General features: G+C 41.3%; 2 protein-coding genes across 8 annotated transcripts; one reads left to right on the forward strand and one right to left on the reverse strand.

Annotated features, from left to right (window-relative positions):
* Positions 1-2,049: 2,049 nt before the first annotated feature.
* On the reverse strand, positions 2,050-7,748 carry LOC129706371 (ubiquinol-cytochrome-c reductase complex assembly factor 6). 2 transcript variants are annotated; one of them, XM_055650643.1, is made up of 3 exons: positions 7,603-7,748; positions 5,876-6,014; positions 2,050-4,779 (listed from the first exon to the last, which is right to left on the reverse strand). In XM_055650643.1, exons 2-3 carry the CDS (start codon positions 5,981-5,983, stop codon positions 4,684-4,686), a joined length of 204 nt encoding a protein of 67 aa, XP_055506618.1. In that variant the 5' UTR covers positions 5,984-6,014; positions 7,603-7,748; the 3' UTR covers positions 2,050-4,683. The 2 variants fall into 2 exon arrangements, with proteins under 2 accessions (XP_055506618.1, XP_055506619.1); XM_055650644.1 differs by lacking the exon at positions 7,603-7,748 and adding an exon at positions 6,920-7,580.
* Positions 7,749-8,017: 269 nt separating this feature from the next.
* On the forward strand, positions 8,018-21,410 carry LOC129706369 (G/T mismatch-specific thymine DNA glycosylase-like). 6 transcript variants are annotated; one of them, XM_055650637.1, is made up of 11 exons: positions 8,018-8,180; positions 8,508-8,633; positions 8,735-8,829; positions 11,105-11,334; positions 13,582-13,651; positions 14,044-14,179; positions 14,256-14,338; positions 14,795-14,889; positions 15,517-15,688; positions 16,866-16,991; positions 18,981-21,410. In XM_055650637.1, the coding sequence occupies exons 2-11, from the start codon at positions 8,548-8,550 to the stop codon at positions 19,088-19,090; spliced, it is 1,203 nt and encodes a 400-aa protein (XP_055506612.1). In that variant the 5' UTR covers positions 8,018-8,180; positions 8,508-8,547; the 3' UTR covers positions 19,091-21,410. The 6 variants fall into 6 exon arrangements, with proteins under 6 accessions (XP_055506612.1, XP_055506609.1, XP_055506614.1 ...); XM_055650634.1 differs by lacking the exon at positions 8,018-8,180 and adding an exon at positions 8,311-8,417 and having other exon boundaries at positions 8,505-8,633; XM_055650635.1 differs by lacking the exon at positions 8,018-8,180 and adding an exon at positions 8,331-8,446.
* Positions 21,411-23,144: the final 1,734 nt, after the last annotated feature.

The following is a 23,144-nucleotide window of genomic DNA, read 5'->3' on the forward strand; positions in this document are numbered from 1 at the left end:
CCTTTTGTCTGAGATGCCTTATCTGAGCTACTCCAGCATTTTGCACCTATCTTTGATTTAAATCGGCATCCGCAGTTCTTTCCAAAACATATATTCCTCACTGCTCCATACCCCCACATCATATTTAAACTTTGTCCCTCCTTAAAGCTATTCCTTCTAGTATTCATTTCCATCCTGGGTGAAAAAGGGTATGGCTGTCTACCATACCTATGCCTCATAATTTTATACTTATATCAGGTCTCCCCTTAACCTCTGAGGGGAGAGCTGATATAAGCATTCCAGAGAAAACAATTGATTGTCTAACCTCCCCCAGTAGCTAATACAGGCCTAGTTTGCCTTTTCCTGTTTATAGCTTGATGCTAATAACTCAGCTCCTTAAACAGTTTTATACATATTAGTGAAGGTAACATATTTCAGAAGGTAATACAATCAGCATTAGTGTAGGCCAAAAGGGCAGATGAAGGACAGAGATTTCCTTCCCTGAAGAACCTTTGGAGTAGTCTAAAGAAGGTGACCTGAAACATCACCCATCTATGTTCTCCAGGAATGCTGCTTGTCCTGTTGGGTTACTCCAGCACTTTGCATCTCATTAATGCTCTAAATTTCTTTAAACAGCGTCTTGAATTTTCTTCACCGCCTTTTTATTTGAACTAATGAATGAGCAGAGTTAACAAAGGATAGTGGTTAAATTACTTGATTACCTAAAAGCTAACTGGTTGAAAATCCAGTAGGTCAACTACTCTGATCAAGAAACATGTTTAAAACCAGGAAGGGCAGTTTAAATTTATGTAATTGAAAATGATTTTTAAATTGCTCGGCCAAGTATGAAACTGTTGGGTCTGAAGGATGTCGGCTAAATACATTTCTCATCTCCATTCTAAAGGTACATCCTTTTATTCTGAGGCTGTGCCCTCCGGTCCTTGACTTTCCCACTACTGGAAATATTCTCTGTGACAAACTGACCTTGAACCAGCCACTTGATCTAGTCCTTTGATTATTTGGCACGTTTCAATAAGATTCCCCCTTCAGACTCCAGCGAGTACAGGTGCAGAGCCATCAAACACGCCTCGTATGTTTGCCCAATCATTCCTGGGATCATTCTCGTAAACCTCTGGACCCTCTCCAGCACATTGTTCCTCAGTTATGGGACCTGGAAATCCTCACAATATTCCAAATATGGTCTGACGGGTATCTTATAAAGCCTCAGCACTACTTTTGTAGTCTTTTAGTGCCTTGCAGAATGTGTATAATTTAAAAATGTTTTTTATTATTTGTGGATGTTGCTGCAAGCCAGATGTTCATCATACCTGTACCTCAGGATTTGACTTGATATTGGGAACCTCTTACTTAGATCCAGGTATTAAATGATGATGAGAGTCATTAAAGCACTTTCACTTAATGTGGAGCTGTGTCTGCTTATTATATACCAAGCTCCCACAAAGAGCAACATGATGGCCATAACCATTTCCAGTGAGAATTGAAAGTTGAATTTGAAGAAGGACATTATTGCTATTAAGGGAGTGCAGCGTAGGTTCACCAGGTTAATTCCCAGGATGGTGTGGGCTGACATGATGAAAGAATGGGTCGACTGGACCATTTGGAATTTGGAAGGATGAGTGTGGAATTCTCTGCTTTAGAGGGCAGTGGAGGCTGGTTCTCTGGATACTTTCAAGAGAGAGCTAGATAAGGCTCTTAAAGATAGCGGAGTCAGGGGATATGGGGAGAAGGCAGGGTTAAGGATGATCAGCCACGATCACATGGAATAGCCTACTTCTGCACCCATTGTCTATTGAAAGATGAATATTGACCATCTTACTGGAGTTTAAATTCCCATTCTCCGTGGGCATTTTGTCTGCAAGGCTTCAGTTTTTTACTGTGTGGATTATAGGCCTAGCTGTGAACCAGTGCAATAAACTAATGCCTTGCTCAGAGTTGCTGATGTTTTCTTTGAGCAAATACTAGATTAAGTGATGCCAAGTAAATGCCATAATCAGCTGTGACTGTTTAGAAACCAGAGTAATCAGTGACCTTGAACAAAAACAAACATGCACTAGTTCAATTATATTTATTTGTAATGTACATTTTAGAAACCTTGTGATGAACAATTAATAAATATCGTTGGACTTGAATCACATAAAATGGCACCAGAAACATGGTGACTTGTGTACTGTCTCGGTATAATCCATGTAAGATTTTTTACTGAACTGTATACAAAACAGGAATTTCACTGTACCTAGGTGCATGACAATAAAGTACCATTAAAGGCATTCAGATTTGGCTTCATTTAATAAGCAAGTTCGGTATTCTGAAAACGCAAGAAATCATGGGATTTGTCAAAGGTCATTCACCATAAAGAAAAAGCGAACAAAGCGCTGAATGTACAAACTGTATAAATTCTTATCTTTATTCATAATTTATGTGTAAAAATATATTTAATCTGAGGAACGGGGATGACAGGTAGCGGGAGAGCGGGGTGTAACAGCTAGATAGAGGGGCCAGATGCGTGGGTACGCGCAACCAGGATCGAACCCGGGTCCCCGGCACCACAAGTGCTGCCGAACTGCCACTGGACCACCTCTGTCTCACCCCCCTGAGTGTCCCAAACACACCCGGGGGGCTGCCTGAGACGTCCGAGGCGACCCTGGAGCAACGGTGGCCATCGCGGAGAAGAAGCCCCAACCCCAGCTCAACTCTGCCTGCCGGGCCAACTGACAGCCTGGACCGACGGAACAGCGGCCCACAGGCTGATGATCAGTGCCTGGCCCCCGCCAGCATTGGACAAGGAGAGAGGCGCAGCCGACGGCCCCCAGACCCTCCAGGGACAGGGACGGCTCAGCCGCAACTCAACAGCGCCGGAGACCACGGACCCCGACCTTACTCACCAACGCATAAAGCATAAAAAAAATAAATAAATAAGGTCCCACATAGGAGATCAGTGGGCAAAATTAGGGCACATGGTATTGGGGGTAGAGTGCTGACATGGATAGAAAATTGGTTGGCAGACAAGAAACAAAGAGTAGGGATTAACGGGTCCCTTTCAAAATGACAGGCAATGACTAGTGGGGTACCGCAAGACTTGGTGCTGGGACAGCAGCTATTTACAATACACATCAATGATTTAGATGAAGGGATTCAAAGTAACATTAGCAAATTTGCAAAGCTGGGTGGCAGTGTGAACTGTGAGGGGGATGCTATGAGAATGCAGGGTGACTTGGACAGGTTGGGGGAGTGGGCAGATGCAGTTTAATGTGGATAAAGATGAAGTTATCCACTTTGGTAGCAAAAACAGGAAGGCAGATTATTATCTAAATGGTGTCAAGTTGGGAAAAGGGAAAGTACCAGGGGATCTGGGGGTCCTTGTTCATCAGTCAATGAAAGTAAGCATGCAGGTACAGCAGGCAGTGAAGAAAGCGAATGGCATGTTGGCCTTCATAACAAGAGGAGTTGAATATAGGAGCAAAGAGGACCATCTGCAGTTGTATAGGGCCCTAGTGAGACCACACCTGGAGTATTGTGTGCAATTTTGGTCCCCTAATTTGAGGAAGGACATTATTGCTATTGAGTTTATCGTAGGTTACAAGGTTAATTCCCGGGATGGCGGGACTGTCGAATGCTGAGAGAATGGAGCGGCTGAGCTTGTATACTCTGGAGTTTAGAAGGATGAGAGGGAATCTTATTGAAACATATAAGATTATTAAGGGTTTGGACATGCTAGAGGCAGGAAACATGTTCCGGATGTTGGGGAGTCCAGAACCAGGGATCACTGTTTAAGAATAAGGGGTGAGCCATTAGAACAGAGATGAGGAAACACTTTTTCCACACAGAGTTATGTATGTGGAATTCTCTGCCTCAGAGGGCGGTGGAGGCCGGTTCTCTGGATAGTTTCAAGAGAGAGCTACCTAGGGCTCTTGAAGATAGCAGAGTCACGGGAAATGGGGAGAAGGCAAGAACGGGGTACTGATTGCGGATGATCAGCCATGATCACAGTGAATGGTGGTGCTGGCTCGAAGGGCCGAATGGCCTACTCCTGCACCTATTGTCTATAATCTTAGCTTTTAACAAAGGAACAATAAATACAACTAACTCATAGTTTGAAAGCAGTATTTTCTTACCTAGAAGAATCAAAGCTGGAAAAAACCGGGTGAAATGTGTCCACAGCTCCACTGCAATATTTATGCAGAGTGACCTTTGACCTGGGCATGCGCAGTCGGAATACCGAGCTCGCTTATTCAGCAGATCATTGTACATTTCCCATATATTTTTCCTCAATACTCTTTTGCATTCTAGTTAAAATCTGCTTATTAACTTTAATATCCACATAAAGCTTTACATTTAGATTCAATTCAGAGTGCTGTTGTTTGGATTGAATCGTTTTAAATATTTTTCAGTAGGATTTTACATATTTTTTGTTCACTGCAAGAATTTCAATTTTAGAATGCCATCGTACAAAACATATTCCATTTAACACAAGTCACTGGTCAGAATCAATAGTAAATAAGTGTTACGGTTCTGCTAACATGAGGTTGAACATTCAGTAAATTACCATTTTCCACTTTAACCTCAATGTATAAAGTGGGTGTGGTGCGACTATCATCTTTGAAAGTGTTTTAGAGAAAATCATGCCTGCAAATGACTCTGGCTGCCAAATATATTACATGGGACGCGTCTTCTGTTTCATTTCTTTCAGTGTTTTTGTGAATTATGAGTCTGGATTTCATCTTTCAATCCCAGAAGTTCTGTTTTAAGCTCACCTGGCTTCGGTGGAATTTCTGGTATACTCTAAAAATAAAAATTGGAAACTAAAGTTCAGCGGTGAATAGAAGTTTTAACAGATCATTGAGTTCACAAAGTTAACTAAAAACAGCTGGAATGAACAGTAAATGAAACTCAAGGCAATGGTTATTGTTAAAGCTCCACCAATGATTTTAACTTCATTTTTATCCTGAATGCTCATTCTAATAAACCATTTGAATTCTCATAAATTTGCTGATGATTTTCTGGTTTTGTTGCAGACATTGCAATTGCAGATCAGGTAAATTAAGCAACTATTTTCCTTACTATTTCCAGATATTCACCAATATATCACACCCTCATCCTCTCAAAGAAACCTAGTAACCAGATTTACAAAACATACAACAAAAACAGGAAGTGCTACAAACTATTTGTACAAACCCTGAAAACGAGTTTTATTACATCAACCACACGCTTCAAGTAATGAACATAGAACAGTACAGCAAAGTATCAGGCCCTTCACCCCACTATGTTGTGCCCAACATGATGCCAAGTTAAACTGACTCATCTGCCTGTACATGATCCATATAGCTCTATTCCCTGACTTCCATATGCCCATCTAAAAGCTTTTTAAACATCACTATCGTATCTGCATCCACCACCGTTCCGGGCCCCCACTATGTGTGTAAAAGACTTGGCCGGCACATCTCCATGCAAACAAATCCGCCTCTCACCTTATAGCCATGACTAAGAGTGTTAGACATTTCCACCCAGGGAAAAAGGTTCTGAACATCTACCCTTTCTATGCCTCTCATAATTTTATTTACTTCTATCAAGTCCCCCCTCAACCTCTGACGTTCCAGAAAAAACAATCCAAGTCTATCCCACCTCAAAGAAACATTTGAAATATCTGTTGCATTTATTTTCTGAATTTGAAAGTTAAAGGAAAGAAGTAAAACAGCTAATAACTGGAGAGTGTCTATCAGTCCACATCGTCGAGACAAGGATACAACAGTCACCAGCGAGCCAAGATAAAGTGCATAATTATTGCTCACCAACATAAGGAATATTAAATGGAATGATGCAAGACTAGAGATGTTAGACAGACAGAAGAGAAACAGAATGTGTGAGAGTTTTCACTCACCAGGTCTGGTCTGTAGTATCTGTGCACTACTTCTGCTCCTGCAAACATTGTCAGGATGCTTGTCCCCAGCATGGTTAAATAACGGAACCAGGAGACCCCTGCTGGCATCTTTATATATGTACATAAGGTTCCCTTGCCACTGTGAAATAGACATTAGAAATCAAAATATCAATTGACAACTTTGTTCAGATTATACTGCAGTTACCAGATGTAGTGTGCCAATGACAAAAAATCAACTTTAGTTTAATTTAGAGATACAGCATGGAAACAGGCCCTTCGGCCCACCGAATCCACGCCAACCAACAATTACCCAAACACTAGTTCCATCCTACAAATTAGACAATAGACAATAGGTGCAGGAGTAAGCCATTTGGCCCTTCGAGCTAGCACCGCCATTCAATGTGATCATGGCTGATCATCCCCAATCAGTACCCCATTCCTGCCTTCGCCCCATATCCCCTGACTCCGTAATTTTTAAGAGCCCTCTCTAGCTCTTTCTTGAAAGCATCCAGAGAACCTGCCTCCACCGCCCTGAGGCAGAGAATTAGGGACAATTAACGCAAGCCAATTAACCTACAAACCTGTACGTCTTTGAAATGTGGGAGGAAACACACAATACAAATTCCGTACAGACAGCACCTGTAGTCAGGATTGAACATGGGACTCTGGCACTGTAAGGCAGCAACTCTACTGCTGCAGCACTATGGTATATCTAGCATTAAATGTTGTACCCTTTATTCTTTATCATTACTTTTGTAACTTTGTCTGTGCCAGACACGTGGCGACTCTTTGCGTACTTTGTGTATTGTATGCAAATACAAAGGATTTCACTGTGACAATAATATACCTGGCACCCTTACAACTCGTGTATAGCCCCTTGGGGTGATTTCCCTTCCCTCATTTGAGAGGCGTCTCCACCACAATGTGCAACTGCGGGAGGACCCTAGACTGTGGTCCTCCCTCACAGAGACAGTTGTGTGCAAAGCTCCTCTATGATCTTTGATTGTGCTCTAAGATCTTTGGGGTAAACTGAAGCAAACTCACCTCACCGACTGTCTCCAGTGTGCTGCCCACAACCCTCCCTCTAGTCGCGCTGTCGTCAGTCCCGCGTCATTCGTTCCACTCTGAACACGACTTAACTTCATCCTGACAAACCGCTTAAGAATGTCTATTGCATTATTATTGTCTGTCTGTTTGCTTTTTGATAAATACTGATTTTTTTTGTTATCTGCTACGGGTTTTACAGAGTAATATTTTTACATATCTGTTGTGCTGTTGCAAGTAAGAGTTTTATTGGTGTTTCCGGGCACATGACAATAAAACACTCTTGGAGCAAAAAAAACAGGTAGCCTGGCAAATTCACTACATACCAACTGATCACTCTGGGTGAGAAAGGGAACAGATGATTCCTCCACTGTCAAAGTCAAAGTCAATTTTGGCCAAACACAAATTGGAGAAACAGCACCTTATATTTCACCTGGGAAGCGTATGAACAATTGATTTCTCTAATTTCAAGTAACCCTTGCTTTCCCTCCATCTCCGTCCCTCCCCCACCCTAGTCGTCCTACTAGTTTCACTGCCGTCCTGTTGAGCTCCACTGTTTGTATAACTCGTTATCTGTCACCTTCCCCGCAGCCACCAATGGGCCATTGTGGCCTCCACATTTCCTAGATCATGGTTGCTTTTTGCATACCTTCCCTTCATTCATTTTATTTTTCTCTATTTACCTTCTATATCTCTCTTTTCCCTGTCCCCTGACTCTCAGTCTGAGAAGGGGATCGAGACGACCCAAAACGTCCCCTATTCCTTTTCTCCAGAGATGGTGCCCATTTTTGAAGGTGCCTGACCCGCTGGGGGAGGGGGAGGGGCAATGCCCTGCGCAGCCGTTGGGCTCCACCATCGTTGAAGAAAGAGAGGGGGTGGGGGTTGATAAAAACGGTCAATAAATGGACTTTTAGATTATTTAATACCAAAGCGGTTGCGTATTTCGTGATAAGTTTCTATATTAATTTAGGACCAATCCATTTAGTCTGGTATTGTGCCTATGATGTGCAGAATAGGTTTTGCTGTAATGTGTAGATTCCCTGCCCGGGGAGGTGGGGGGGTCGGGCAGCCCCTGCCACGGTGACTGTGCGGCCCCGTGGGTGGGGACGCGGATCCCGGCGCCGGTGAATGAGGGAGAGACGTTAATGCGTGAAAGCGGGCCCGGCGTTAGTGAGGAAGAGCGGCGCCAGTGAGGGAGAGCGGGCCCGGCGTTAGTGAGGGAGAGCGGCGCCAGTGATCCCCGGCGTTAGTGAGGGAGAGCGGCGCCAGTGAGGGAGAGCGGGCCCGGCGTTAGTGAGGGAGAGCGGCGCCAGTGAGGGAGAGCGGCGCCAGTGGTCCCCGGCGTTAGTGAGGGAGAGCGGCGCCAGTGAGGGAGAGCGGGCCCGGCGTTAGTGAGGGAGAGCGGCGCCAGTGAGGGAGAGCGGGCCCGGCGTTAGTGAGGGAGAGCGGCGCCAGTGATCCCCGGCGTTAGTGAGGAAGAGCGGCGCCAGTGAGAGAGAGTGGGCCCCGGCGTTAGTGAGGGAGAGCGGGCCCCGGCGCTAGTGAGGAAGAGTTGGCCCCGGCGTTAGTGAGGGAGGGCGGTGCCAGTGGGCCCCGGCGCTAGTGAGGAAGAGTTGGCCCCGGCGTTAATGAGGAAGAGCGGGCCCCGGACGCCCGCCATCATGGAAGCGCAACCGACGGTCCCCGGACCGCCGCCAGGATACGGCCAGCATTGGTGAGTGAACTAGCGGGCCAGGCCATGGGCAACGACGGCCTCTCTCCGCCTTGGGCCTACTCCACTCATCCAATCTTTCGCTCTCCATCTTCCTCACTCAGGTACCACAATCCGAGCCAGCAGCCTGTGGACGTCCAGCCGCCCGACGGCTACCCGCCGCCCGGGCTCCTACAGCCGGCGCCCGAGGCTGCACCGGGTAAGTGAGACTCGCCCTTCAGTACAGCACCATTTGTGTTTAATGTTTAGAACTTTATGTTTATACATAAATAATCTCTTAAAAATGAATAATACATCTTTTAGAAAGGAGACAAGGAGGAATATTTAAGAGGGAGTTAGATGTGGCCCTTGTGGCCAAGAGGATCAGAGGGTATGGAGAGAAGGCAGATACGGGATACTGAGTTGGATGATCTGCCATGATCATATTAAATGGCGGTGCAGGCTCGAAGGGCCGAATGGCCTACTCCTGCACCTAATTTCTATGTTTCTATGAATTTCTTCAGCCAGAGAGTGGTGAATCTGGAATATTGGCTGTGGAGGCCAAGCCATTGGGTATTTTTAAGGTGGAGATTTATAGATACGATAAGGGTGTCAAAGGATGTGGAGAGAAGACATGAGAATGGAAAGATAGATCAACCATGATTGAATGGTGAAGTAGGCTCCATGGACTGAATTGCCTAATTCTGCTCCTATGACTTATGAACACACAAACTTCAGCCCAACTTGCCCATGCTGACCAAGGTGTCCCATCTAAACTAGTCGTATCTGCCCTATTTGCCCCATATCCCTCTCAATCTCTCCTTTCCATGTACCTGTACAAATGTCTTTTAAACATTGTTATAGTACCTGCCTCAACTTCCTCTTCTGGCAGCCCGTTGCATACACCCACCACCCACGAATTAAAAAGTTACCACTCTGGTTCCTATTAAATCTTTCTCCTCACCTTAAACCTAAGTCCTCTGGCTCTTGATCCCCATACTCTGGATAAAAGAGTCTGTGTATCCACCCCATCCATTCCCCTCATGATCTTATGCACCTATAAAATCACCCCTCGGCCTCTCGTGTTCCAAGGAATAGCGTTCCAACTTCTCCCTATAGCTCAGGATCTTGAGTTCCAGCAACATCCTCGCAAAACTTATCTGAACCCTTGTGCAGGAAGGAATTGCAGATGCTGGCTTGGGAGGGAGAACTGACTACCTCCTCCCTCAACTCTATCCAAGGACCCCGCCAGTCCTTTCAGGTGAGGCAGAGGTTCACTTGCACCTCCTCCAACCACATCTACTATATCCGCTGTTCCAGGTGTGGACTCTTGTATATCGGCGAGACCAAGCACAGTCTCGACAATCGTTTCACTTAACACCTCTGCTCAGTCTGCTTAAACCGACATGTTCTCACGGTTGCTAAACACTTTAATTCCCCCTCCCATACTGATCTTTCTGTCCGGGGCCCCCTCCACTGTCAGAGTGAGGCCCAACGCAAATTGGAGGAACAGCACCACATTTCGCAAGGGCAGCTTACAACGCAGCTGTATGAATATTGACTTCTCTAACTTCATGTAACCACTGCTTTCCAATTAAATTTTATCTTTGTATGCTTTGTTGTCATCTTCTAGCGAACAATGATCTATTCTACATTTTCCTTGAGCTTCATCCCCTTTGATGACTCCTTTTCACGCCATACCCTTCCATATCTCTGTCTCCCTCTCCGCTGACTCTCAGTCTGACGAAGGGTCTCGACCCGTAATGTCACCCATTACCTTCTATCCAGAGATGCTGCCTGTCCTGCTGAGTTATTCCAGCATTTTGTGTCTATTCTCTGAATCCTTTCCAGTTTAACTCCATCCTCCTATAATGGTATGAGCAAAACTGAAGGACACAAATTGCTGGAGTAACTCAGCAGGTCAAGCAGCATCTTTGGAGACCCATGCAATGTTTTGGGTTGAGACAAAACTGGCATCACAATTTTGCTCTGTTCTTAAACACTTCCCAAGGATGTACAATTGACTTTTTCTGAACAGTGTATTTACTGATGGATACTGACATGCAACATTATATGCTACTCGATTGTAGTAATGTGGCACTTCTAGCTGTATGGAAATTCAACTCGATACTCCCTTTTTTCAGCTGAATAAAATAAGTATTTGCAATACAATATGTAACAAATCTGTTAATCCAGTGAATAGACAGAATTCTCAGCCACCTTTATATTCTATTAACATAATTATTTTGCCACTGGCATGAAGTTAACATCCATCCAGGATGATTTTAACCAGTACATTTAGAGGCTATATTGAACGTAAATAATTTGAACATTTGTAATCAGCAAAAAATTACTCTACGTTAAAGTTTATTTAAAGTCAAAGTTTGTGTCTGCTGTGAGCTCGAGGGATTTCTGAAAATTGATATAAAGCTTTCTGAGAAGTGATGTTATGATGCTGATGATTACAATTCAGAATTAGTGATGTGTTTGTTCAGCAGCTCCAAAACGAAAAAGAGGAAGACCAGCAGGAACGCAGCAAAAGAAATCTGAGGGAGCAGGAACTAAACGAGCCAAAACGGGAAAATCAAAAGGAAAACAAGAAAAAATCACAGATTCTTTTAAAACCGTGAAGAGAAAAATTGATCGATTCAACGGAACAACTGAAGCTGAGCTTTTGACTAAAACTTTGCCAGATATATTGACCTATGGCTTAGACATTGTGATTGTAAGTAATGTTTTTTTTCTAAATTTGATTGGACCAAGTTAAATGCTCATAACATTATTCGTTATGGATGACAGGAAGGTCGGAGCCGATGATGGACTGGGCGGTGTTTATTACTTTTTGTAGTCTTTTCCTCTCCAGGGCGCTCAAATTGCCGAACCAAGCCACGATGCAACCGGTCAGCATGCTCTCTACTGTGCACCTGTAGAAGTTAGAGAGAGTCTTCCTTGACAAACTGATTCTCCGTAATCTTCTCAGGAAGTAGAGGCGCTGATGAGCTTTCTTGATAATTGCATTAGTGTTCTTGGACCAGGAAAGATTTTCAGAGATGTGCACGCCCAGGAATTTGAAGCTCTTGACCCTTTCAACCATTGACCCGTTGATATAAATGGGGCGGTGGCTCCCCCTCCTACTCCTTCCAAATTCCACAATCAGTTCCTTGGTTTTGCTGGTGTTGAGGGCCAGGTTATGGCGCTGGCACCATATGGACAGTCGCTCGATCTCACTTCTATAATCTGACTAAAGGAAAATGAATGGAATTATTAGTGGGGATTTAGAATTTTAAACCACAAAAGCTGTTCTTGAACTATATACTCAGACAAGTTTTTCAATCTCCTTTTTTTCCATGTTGAGATGCTTAAAATAAGGATTGTGGTTTAATGTAATCCTGTTTTATAAAATTAAGCTTGAATATTGGTAAACACAATCTGAGATGTGATATTATGGTATTAAAGATTCACAATAGGAGCACTTTTTGGTGCAAATTCATAATTCTCTTCCCTTTGAATTCATTACCCTCCTGTAATCCCTCTGTAACGTTAGCCTTATCACCTCACCACCTCCAGAAATTGGAGCAGTTGGGGAGGGAAAGCGAGGTCAAGGAGGATCTGAACAAAAGTAAGCATTTTAAGATTACGGTATAATTTAACGCATGCAGCTTAAAGAGCAAGCGTAAGAGTATTTGGTGAATGGGACAATATTAGGATATGGAGTGCAAGGTTTTTAATTGCCTCAAGGATATAATGGAGAAAAATGGCCAAGAATATTCTGGATTTGTGTAGATGTAAAACCAGGTGATAATTTTGTAGATTTTTAATTGTCGTGATGTCGGGGGCTGCTTTGGGTCATTTCATTGTGTTAAAGATGGTACGTAAATGCATAGTGTTTGCTAATTGTAGAACAGCAGCTCTAGTTTCTCAAAGCAAATTTCTAGTCTCATAAACCCCAAGGGAGCACAGGTGCTTCCGTGCTATATTTGAATGACAGTGCATGTCTCGCAATACATCATCACTTATGTAATTACATCTGCAGTAACAGTAGAAAATATTAAATCTGCTACAATGCTCTCAATCAATGCAAAATAACCCTATAAATGTGGAAAAAATTAAGTTTAAAAACAATCTGTGCAGAAAGAGTACCCTGCGATGTTTATTTCGGCAACTCTATACAATTGAATTTACTTAACTAGTTTTTAAATGCCTCCATAGAATTTTAATCTACTTTTTTTATAAATCAAAATAATTGCATAGCTAGGAAATCTGATGCTGTAGATCAGAATCTATGTACTTGTCGGGAATACCAGCTTGGAGGTGGTACGAATCAAGCCCCCTTTTATCTACTCACCATTGGCTCTGTTCAGGGATACACTGGGTGATGCTAAGGTGGAGCTTTTTCTTCTTGGCAAGAGAATAATTTAGACGTGAAATAAGGTATAATATTAGATTAAACTTTAGCTCTTTATCATCTTTCATCTTTATAGTCTTGACTTGCTTGGTCAGGTCTTCTCCCCTGTGCTTGCGATGGAGCATGTACCCCTTTGAAAAGGAGGATAATTGTAATTTCTGTTAGTGTCTGGAATAAACCTCTGCAATTTCATTCAAATATTTGGTCCAAGATTCCATTAATCCCCTTTGATTACAGGAAGATTTCAGATATGTCTTTAAGATAATACATAGACAGGAAATTGAAGTTTTGTTTTATTCATGGCTTTCCCCCTTTTACGTTGCTGGGAATATTGTATGGATAGGATTGAGTTCACCTGTGGAGATCCATTGCTGATAATGAGTATTGGCCAGCACTAGTAGCTGCGAGCTCACCAAGTTGTTACAGTGATCTTCATACCAACAGCTTTTCTGTCGTTGACAAGTTTGGGTAGAATCGAGCAAGTATTTTGGCTTTGTATTTTACCTGGTGTTGAATACCAATTATAATTTCCTGCTCAATCTATACCGAGTCTGCTGTTTGTTTTAGATTGGAATTAATCCTGGATTGATGGCTGCGTACAAAGGACATCATTATCCTGGCCCAGGGAATCATTTTTGTAAGTTCCAGCATATGCAGACACATGGAGGGGATGCTGTCAGCTATTGCCGATTGTTTACTATAACTGAGTAAAGGATCCGCTCTAACCACTTAGTTTTCAATAACAAATGTTGTTTTAACAAGTTAAAAATGTGTTTTTATTACTACAAGCAGAGTTAAGTGACGATTGAAGTGGTTGCTTGACAATTTCAATAGCCTCCACAGTTTATCCAACAGCTTGCATTCTTAAAGAATTCTGCTATAACCAAAATCCATTATGGAGATCTGTAAAAGCGAGGGATTACTGTATTTGAAGGTGGTACGCCGTTTGCAAAATGGAATATCTAGGTTTGTGTGTTATCTAAAACAATTTTAACGCTTGCTGTGCACTCAAACTGCTGTCTTCTATAGGGAAGTGCTTATTTCTGTCCGGTCTTATTGACGTGCCTTTAAATCACATGGACGATGGATCTTTACCTGAGAAATATGGAATTGGTTTCACAAACATGGTAGAGAGAACAACACCAGGAAGTAAAGACCTTAAAAGGTGACCAATAAGTGTGAAATAGGTTCATGTTTTAATTTTGCTTGGAATGAAAATGTAACTGCTATTTTTATTCCAGTAAAGAAATTCGGGAAGGAGGGAAAATACTTTTACAAAAGCTACAGAAATATAAGCCACGGATTGCTGTTTTTAATGGAAAATGTAAGTAACATTATGAAATGGTATAATCAAATTGAGTTTTGGCTCTGACGATAAATTGATGCCTGAAATTACCTAAGTGCATAAGTGGTGCAGAATGTGACGTAGTGGTGGCTTTAAAATTACCACATCATTTGCAAGACAATGAGAGAACATTTGGGCTGAATCTAAGAACAAACCTTAAAGAGTTGCTACTTTCGTGCTTAATTTTCCGAGGAATATGAATATCGTAATAATTAAATGTGTTATTTCATAAATGTCCCAGAAAGAAGAACCCTCAGCCCCTCATTTTGACAATTTTGTGCATTCTAATGGGTCCAACAAAAAGGTGTTGGTCAAAATGTTGACAAAAATGTGATTCCATTGAAAAGTATCAGTGCTTCAGAAATTGATAATTGAAATCCAGCTTGTTAATTTGTTGATACTGCAAAATTTGACACTGCTGACCATTTATTACAGGTATTTATGAAATATTTAGCAAGGAAGTGTTTGGCGTTAAGGTCAAGAAAATGGAATTTGGGCAACAGCCGCACCAGATTCCAGACGGAGAAACCGTAAGAACCTTAATTTTAACTGACTATGGCATATAGAATTTGTCTGAAATCCCACCTCCACCACTCTCCTTTGCCCCAGGGCCATATCCTCACATAATAAATATTATTAAGGGATAGTTTTATTTGTGTTGCTGTTTAACTTTGTTTTTGTCGCAAAAATCTCTGCCTTCTCCTTCTCTTCATTCAGTGTAACCATTCTGAAAGCACTTGCTTTAAAAATGTGATGGTGCAAAGCTGTGTGACAATGAGAGTTGTGAGGATGCAGAGAAGCTTGTGGACACACTGTGAATAGGTGAGGATATGGCAGATGGAATATATTCAGAAAAATGTGGAGTTATCCACTTTAGTAGCAAAACATAGAAAAGTAGAGTGTTCTCTCTGAACCCGCACACAGTCACAGGGAGAAAGTACAAACTTTGTACAGACAGCACCATTAGTCAGGATTGAACCCAAGACTCTGACGCTGCGCCACTGTTCCATCCCATACATTTGCGCGTTAATCTTTTTCGTCCTTTCAGCTCACTGTTGCCTGTACATACAAGACAGATCCTCATTGAGCTGCTATGCCACTTCCTTTTCCATCAGCAGGCTTTCTTTAAGGGTAAATTACAATAATTTATTTTAAAGGTGGTCTATGTCATGCCCTCTTCCAGTGCAAGGTGTGCACAGTTTCCTCGCGCCCAGGATAAGGTGCATTATTATATCAAGCTGAAGGAACTGCGAAATCATTTGAAAGGCATTAAGAGTGCTCCAGAGGTCTCAGAAGTTGAATATTCATTTGACTTGCACAAAGCTCAAGGTTAGTAACATGTTTTAATTCAAGTAGTTGCCTTTGGATTGAAAATCTTTGAGGGCTAGTTCGGTATTCCCAACTTTCATCCCTTCAATATTTAAACTTAAAGCTTCTATTTACTCATCATTCCATTGTATTTTGTTAGTCAGGACTTGGGCAAATTGTACTTTTACATTAGAAATAAAGTAATATTTATGTCTAGATAGTAATACAAGATGCAAAAATGATATGAATGCAATGTACAGTATAAACCAAAGGTCTGCAAAAGATCCAATGTCTATATTGAAATTGACAAGAAAATAAACGTAGTTTTCACGAGAATCTGGTTGCTGTCTAGGAAACCATTTGCCACTGCACAGCATTTAGTGCTGTGCTGTATTTGACAAATGGATTAATTTAAAGAAAGGCTTTGAATTTACCAATATAATTGCAGAGAACGATTTTGCTCCCTGTATCCAGACAAACTAGTTTTGCCAGATAGAGTGAGTAATTGGCAATAACCAATCAATCGGCTTCTGCAGATTACACAGAGCTGCTATTTCAGTGCTGCGCCCATCAACAGTTTAAACATGGGGTTAATCTGTCTGCTCTTCTAATTATATTCAAAGTCAGCAATTTCAAATTTAGCACGGGTAATATAGCCCTAACCGATAAATTAACGACAGCCAGATTCCACACTGAACACTATTTCTCATTTCAATACAAAAGGAGAACCAGTTCTGTCAAAACTAGATCTGATAATTTTCCGAGTTGACTAATTAAATAGGGTGGTTATTTCATTAATGTGTATTTATAGGAAAAACTGACTGTCAAAAGGTCACCAACTGCTGAAGTGACTCAGTGGGTCGGGCAGCATCTCTGGTGAGCATGGATAGGTGATGCTTTGCTCCAGGGCCCTTCATCAGGCTTGACCGCCCCCAAACACCACCTACCAATGTTTTTCAGAGATACTGCCTGACCCACTGAGCTACTCCAGCACTTTGAGCCCCTAAACATTGTGCACTGTGAAGTTAAATTGTTTGATTCCCATTTGTTGGCCATGAGTAAAAATTCTATTCTCTTTCCATTTTATTCGTCTACATTAATTACGTTCTTGGTCAGGCCACAAGCAGGATGGGCATTGCCTTCCTTGTTATCTTTGTTTAGAGGGAAACAAGTCATAATGTTTTCATTCTCCCTCCAGCTGACGCAAAGAAAATGGCAATCAAAGAAGAAAAACATGACCCTGGCTATGATGCTGCTTATGGAGGTCCAGTTGAAAATTCCGCTGATACCAATGGGCAGTGCAATTTTGCTACAGCTGAACCAGGTCAGTCTAGCATTGTATTGTGTATGCAAGAGTAAAAAAGTGGTATGGATGCAGAAAAAATGCAGAGAAACGTGTCTAACTGGGTTGCCCTTGCAGAGAGCAGGCATGGGCTTAATGGGTAGAGTGGCCATCCGGCCTGTAACAATTCTGTGAGTGATATTTTCTAGTAACTTGCAGGAACCATGGATTTATGATGTATGTATAAAGCTCGGATAATTAAGTTAATACAGTTATTCTAAAGTGAAACATGCTGTCTTTTTCACAGATTCACGGGTTTTGTATTTATAACAGAAGAATTTTATATGTTCTATCAAATTACAATAGTTGGGGACCCAATTTGCTTTGCATGAAATTCCTAAATCACATTATATTGTTAGCCTATGCCATCGTAAAATACTTGAACGACGATCACTTCAGCAATTTTCTGATATGTCAGTTACTTTGGTAGCAGAAAACAAAGAGCATTCATGAAGAGGCCACAGCAATTTGGAATGTGGCTATAACTAAAAACTGCTCTAATAAGAGAAATCTGTGAATATGGGGATAGGGAATAATATTGGAGGAGATCAGGTTGGCCATGATCTTATTGAGTACAGATCAACCAATGGCTGGTTAGGCAGAGTCGGCATGGCCGAGTGCATGGGAAATAGTGTCCCACAAATTTGATTGAATTTTTTTTTGAAGAAGTGGCGAAGAATGATGAGGACCATGCTGTAAAACATTATCTACATGGACTTCAAGACCGTTCACAAGATATTGTATAATGGGGCTGGACTGTCAGGTTGGGTCACATGGGATCCAAGGGAGTTAACCAAATGGACACAAAATTGGCATCAATTGGGCTAATGGACTGGAGAATGGAGTTTAATTAATAGAATAGAATGCCTTTTATTGCCATTCAAACAGCTTGGATTGAACAGAATTGCATTTTCTACAATCTTGACAATTACAAAAAAATTGAAAACCAATACTTAACATACTTTACACAGACATCCATCACGGTGAATCTCCAACATCTCACTGTGATGGAAGGCAAAAGTCTTATCTCTTCCCTTGTTCTTTTCCCGCGGTCCAGCAGTCCAACTGCAACGTCGAGGCGAACTAGGCTCCCGATGTTAAAGCCCCCCAGCGGGCGATGGTAAGTCCCGCGGCCATCAGGCCGCACCAGGCGATGTTAGGCCCCGGCTCCGAGTCCTTTAAAACCCACGATTCCAGCAGGAAAAGTTGCCGTTGCGGGAGCTCCGAAACGCGGTCTCCCACCCGGGACCTGCGAGCTCCCAATGTTACCGTTCACAGGGCCTGCGGTCGGAGCCTCCGAAGCTCCAAAGTCGGGTTGCAGCCGCGCGCCACCACAGCTCCTCCCGCTCCAAAGACGGCCAACTCCGTGATGGCAGATCCGCCGGCTCCGCGACTGGAGCCCCAATAAAACTAAAATCAAACATACATTTAACGAGACAAAAATAAAAAGACAAGACGGACTGCAGAGAGATGTGTTGTATTTTGTAGGACAAAGCAGGGCGTACGATGAATGGTAGGGCACTGGAGAATGCTGCAGTAAATCTATGGTCCCCGAAAGCTACACGCTGCCATTTTTTTGTCATTCCTGATGTAGATTCTTTTGATAAAAATTGGATTGCCAACAACTCTGTTCTGAAGGATGGTACAAAGACAACTTTTTGTTTTCTTAGCAGTTCCTGTGGTAATTTTAGTTTGAAAATGTACAAAACTCAATGATTTCCAGCCTAGCTTCCTGATCTTTGTCTTGACACAGGAAATGGGATGTTCAAACTTTTGGGCATCAAAGATGCTGATGTTTGGTGACATTAAAATGCTTTCACTTTGACTTTACAATTTCATCTTGTAATTTTTTTAATTTGTTTTCTATTTGTCATGCCTTCAGCTCACTGCTGCTTTTGTTATAGTTGATAAACTATTTGTCAGTTTCAATCTAGAAAGTACTGCGTTACATTAACCAGATTTGTTTTGCAGCAGCAACCAGCAACTCTGAATTCAATGCGGACTCAACATTTTGTCAAGTTCCTGATGGCCAGTGGATGACCCAGTCATTTACTGATCAGATTCCTTCAATAAACAATTAATGCAAACAGTCTCAGGAAGGTACATCATGAATTGAAGATATTTGCAGAATTTCCAGATTGCTGCAGTTTTAATGCAGTAATAACTCAGTTTTTGAACTGAGGAAATCTTGAATTTTTTTAATGTTTGAACTCTAGAATTATGTGTAAAACTAATAATGTAGTAATGTTCAGAAAGCTTAACTCTTAAACTTTTAGAATTGCCAGAAGTGTTGTATGGGGAAAGTAGTTTAAATGAAGATTTAAATTTATTTAATATGTTCTGATAGTCATTTTCTTCCTGGAAAAATATTCTCTTTTGCTCAGCTGTTTAAATTACAAGGTTGTTATCCATTAATCTTGCAACGGGTTCGGTACAGTATAGCCTGTACTGATTGGTCATAGTGGTGGATGTTCAAACAAAGGGTCCGAAATCAACTTTTCATAGGGAAATATAGTTTAGTTTATTTGGAGCTTTTGCAATTTATCTTTTTTCAGAATGTACACACATTGAAATTCTATTAATAGCAGATGCAATCTCAGAATTGGTCAGCTAATTGTAATTTTGGACCAAAAGCTGCTTTAAAAAAAAAAATGGATCCAGGTGCCCATTTGTTTATGCAAATTCACTACAAAATCAGCATTCTCAATTGTGAAATATTTGTTGATTGTTTGGAGTTGCCTAGTTTACTGTCGTGTACACAAAGGTGCAATGGAATCCCTTTTTTAAAGATGCACATCCTATACATGATAATGTCAGATTCAACAATGAATGCAAATCAGAAACACTGAAAACTAAAATTCCATTGAACAAAACTTCATCTTTGGATTCGGTCTTCACTAAATGTTAAAGATACTCATGTTTTGTAAAGTTAATAGCACAAAATATCATGTTTTACAACCACATTGATGTTAAAATATGTCTTTATTTTAATTGAAGTTGTTTAAGTGAAATTATCCAAATGATTCTAATTTTGAGAATACATTTTCTTCTTGTGCTATTACTTTGGCCTCCATTGCTCAACAGAAATAATTATTTCTCTTGCAACAGAATTTTGAAGTATCAATAGATATTAGCTTAAAAACTTGACAATGTATGGAAAAAAATCATAATTTCTTAGGCAAATTTTAATTTAAAAAAAAAAAAGATTTGGAGAGAGTACAACTGCCTCCAGTGATTTAGGCTTTAATTTTGTTGTATTATTGGTAAAAGATGATTTTTTATAAAGTTGTAAGATAATTAAATGGAGGGTTTATAATTATGAATTGCATGCATTTTGGAGGAATTCTAAATTAGTTTATTTAGAACATTAAATTAAACTTGTGCAACAATTTTTGCATTGGTCCCGAACAGATTTAAATCTGGAAAATAAAGTTTGAAGTGCTTAATTTTAGATGACTGGCTTTGAATTCCATCCCCACACACAGTGACAATGAAAGTGCACAGCATTACGTCATTGGAGCAACTTTAGCAGCCACTCCTCGCCCAACCCATTTTCCTAAATATGTTCTGGCCAGTTACCGAGCACTTCTCTCAATGTGAAAACCTTGGTAGCGTTCGGAAGTCAAGGTACCACACCATTCAAGCCCAAGACACTGTAGTTCTGGGCGGTAGCACTGTGTCCGAGGTCAACTGTTCCAGGGCCTTTAGGTGCAAAGATGAGGATTGCCAACTCGTTTCACAGCCTAAATGCCTGATTTAAAAACATTGCCACCAGTTGTAGCCCCTTCCTTATCATAGAAAATAGGTGCAGGAGTAGGCATTCGGCCCTTCGAGCCATCACCGCAATTTAATATGATCATGGCTGATCATTCAAAATCAGTACCCTGTTCCTGCTTTCTCCCCGTCTTAAGTATCAACATGCTCATTTTTAATATGTCATTAGTTGTGGATTCTAGCACACATGTTAGTGTGACCAAGTAGTTAAATTGGCTTGAGGCTTGGTTAATGGTGCTGTCAGGCCATACTCGCCCCCTGCCCCCCTGCATGTTACAATAAAGGCTACATTCTTGGGTTAAATTTGAGTCAACTGTGACATCACATGTTGTAAATGCCTTAACCGTTCATTAAGGGAACCGTTGTACCTTTCTGAGATTTCCATCATTACTATGACTTTTTTTTAAAGCTGTTGGAATGAAAAGTTCAGGTTACACCCATGTCAAATGATCGAATGTGAACTGTCCCTACAACTGTATACAATTAAATGTACTTGAAGTGAATGGGCAGCTACTGGAAACTTACTAATGTTGTGTTATTATTTACTAGTAAAATTGGTGCTCACCTCTCGCGAAGGTTCTGAAACCTTGCAAAAAAAAAAATTAAAATCTTTTTTTTTTTTTTAAAGTGTTTTTGTTTTATTTCATTCATCCATGCTGAGCAAGCTGCGTACCTGAGTTAGCCCATTTGCCTGGTAACGTTAGGCCCATATCTCTCTAAACCTTTTCTGTCAATGTATCTGTCCAAAGGTGATTGTACTTCCATCCGCCTCCTTAACTGACATCTCATTCCATACACCCACCACCCTCTGTGGAAAGAGTTGCTCCTTAGATCAACTTTAAACCTTTACTGTCTCATGATTTTATAAACCTCCATCTGGTTACCCATCGGCTTTCTAATTCCAGGGGGGAAAAAGACACAGCCTATTTAGTGTCTCCTTACAATACACCTTTTCCAGTTTAATGACATCCTTATAGCTAGGTAAACGGAGCTCCATGCTGTACTCCCAAGTGTGGTCTCACCAGCATCTTGCACATTTGAACAGGATGTCCTAGTTCTTGTACCCTGACCAATGAGGGCCAGCATGCCAAATGCCTTCTTCACAACCTTGTCTGTGTTGTCAAGTTTAAAGAAATAGTATTTGTACCAGTGCAGGAAGGAACTGCAGGTGCTGGTTTATACCAAAGATGGACACAAAGTGCTGGAGCAACTCAGCGGGTCAGGCAGCATCGTTTGAGAAAAGTCTGAAGGAAGGATTGAAACCTAAAACATCACCTGTTCCTTTACTCCAGAGATGTTGCCTGACTCACTGAGTTGCTCCAGCACTTTGTGTCTGTCTTTTGTACTTGTAGGTCTCTGGTATACAACACTGCCCATTGTGAGGTAGTTCATGTTTCTTCTAGCTGGCAATATCCAGAACCTGGGGTTGCAGTCTCAAAGTCAGGGGCCAGAAATAAAAATAAATTTCTTCACACAGGATTTGGAGGGCATTTGGGATTCTTTGCTGAGATCCAATTATTGAGTATGTTAATGAGAGATTGACAGATATTAAGGTGAATCAGGAGACAACAGATGAATGCAGGAAAGTTGCACGGAGGTAAAACATCTTGTCTAATCTGCAGACAAGATCAGGCACAATGAATCTAAAGACCAACTCCTTGTAATTCCAGTGTTCCTGCATAAATGCAATCTGACAGTGGTATACTCATGTTTTTATACAACTTAGTCACTGGTGTTGGATGATAGGTGATGCCTCTCTGGGAATGTCACGCAGAGTTGCCACACTGGCAGCATCTTGCTGCCTATTGTATTTAATATGTATGGTACTTCTGACCTGTTTGGATAGCATGCAAAACAAAGCTTTTTATTTTTTTTCATTAAACATTTTTTTAAATGCTATTTTACACAAAATGTTTAACCGTTAAAATAAGTTACCATGCACAAAATAAAATGATAGATCATAAACTGCAGTTAGACAGCCATTCCACAAGATTGGTGAATAATCTGCAAAGTACTGTAAAGCATACCAGGCCTTTCATTTGAATATAAATATACTGTAACTGTAATAAAGCAATATTACAAAGACTTTGCCACACATAAGATAATTTGCTACATGTTTATTTTGCTTCATACATTGTAAAGTAGAAGCTATATTGCACTGGGATAATGATTCTGAGATTCCTCATAATTTAGGTGGAGCTTGGAGGTTCAATGGAATACTGACTGAACATTAGTTACAAAGATTGCTATTGAACTAAATGGGTGCTTTATTTTTCTCGTGTAGTTGCCATCCTGCAACATTTGACCTTTGTTTAATTTAAAGATTCAGTTTGACATGATTCACAGATCCAAAGCATCAGT

This window comes from Leucoraja erinacea, chromosome 19 (genome assembly GCF_028641065.1).
Source record: "Leucoraja erinacea ecotype New England chromosome 19, Leri_hhj_1, whole genome shotgun sequence".
NCBI classification, from domain to species: Eukaryota; Metazoa; Chordata; class Chondrichthyes; order Rajiformes; family Rajidae; genus Leucoraja; species Leucoraja erinaceus.

What these genes read in the sequence shown, in the direction of transcription:
- LOC129706369 (XM_055650637.1), top strand. Translation starts at nt 8,548, where the DNA reads ATGAGGAAGAGCGGGCCCCGGACGCCCGCCATCATGGAAGCGCAACCG. An exon ending in TGGCCCAGGGAATCATTTTT is followed by an intron (nt 13,652 to 14,043) that starts GTAAGTTCCAGC and finishes TGTCTTCTATAG; the next exon opens with GGAAGTGCTTATTTCTGTCC. An exon ending in AGATTCCAGACGGAGAAACC is followed by an intron (nt 14,890 to 15,516) that starts GTAAGAACCTTA and finishes TTTATTTTAAAG; the next exon opens with GTGGTCTATGTCATGCCCTC.
- LOC129706371 (XM_055650644.1), bottom strand. Translation starts at nt 7,020, where the DNA reads ATGAAGTTAAGTCGTGTTCAGAGTGGAACGAATGACGCGGGACTGACG. An exon ending in CACTGGAGACAGTCGGTGAG is followed by an intron (nt 6,015 to 6,919) that starts GTGAGTTTGCTT and finishes TCTATTTCACAG; the next exon opens with TGGCAAGGGAACCTTATGTA. An exon ending in GATACTACAGACCAGACCTG is followed by an intron (nt 4,780 to 5,875) that starts GTGAGTGAAAAC and finishes TTTTATTTTTAG; the next exon opens with AGTATACCAGAAATTCCACC.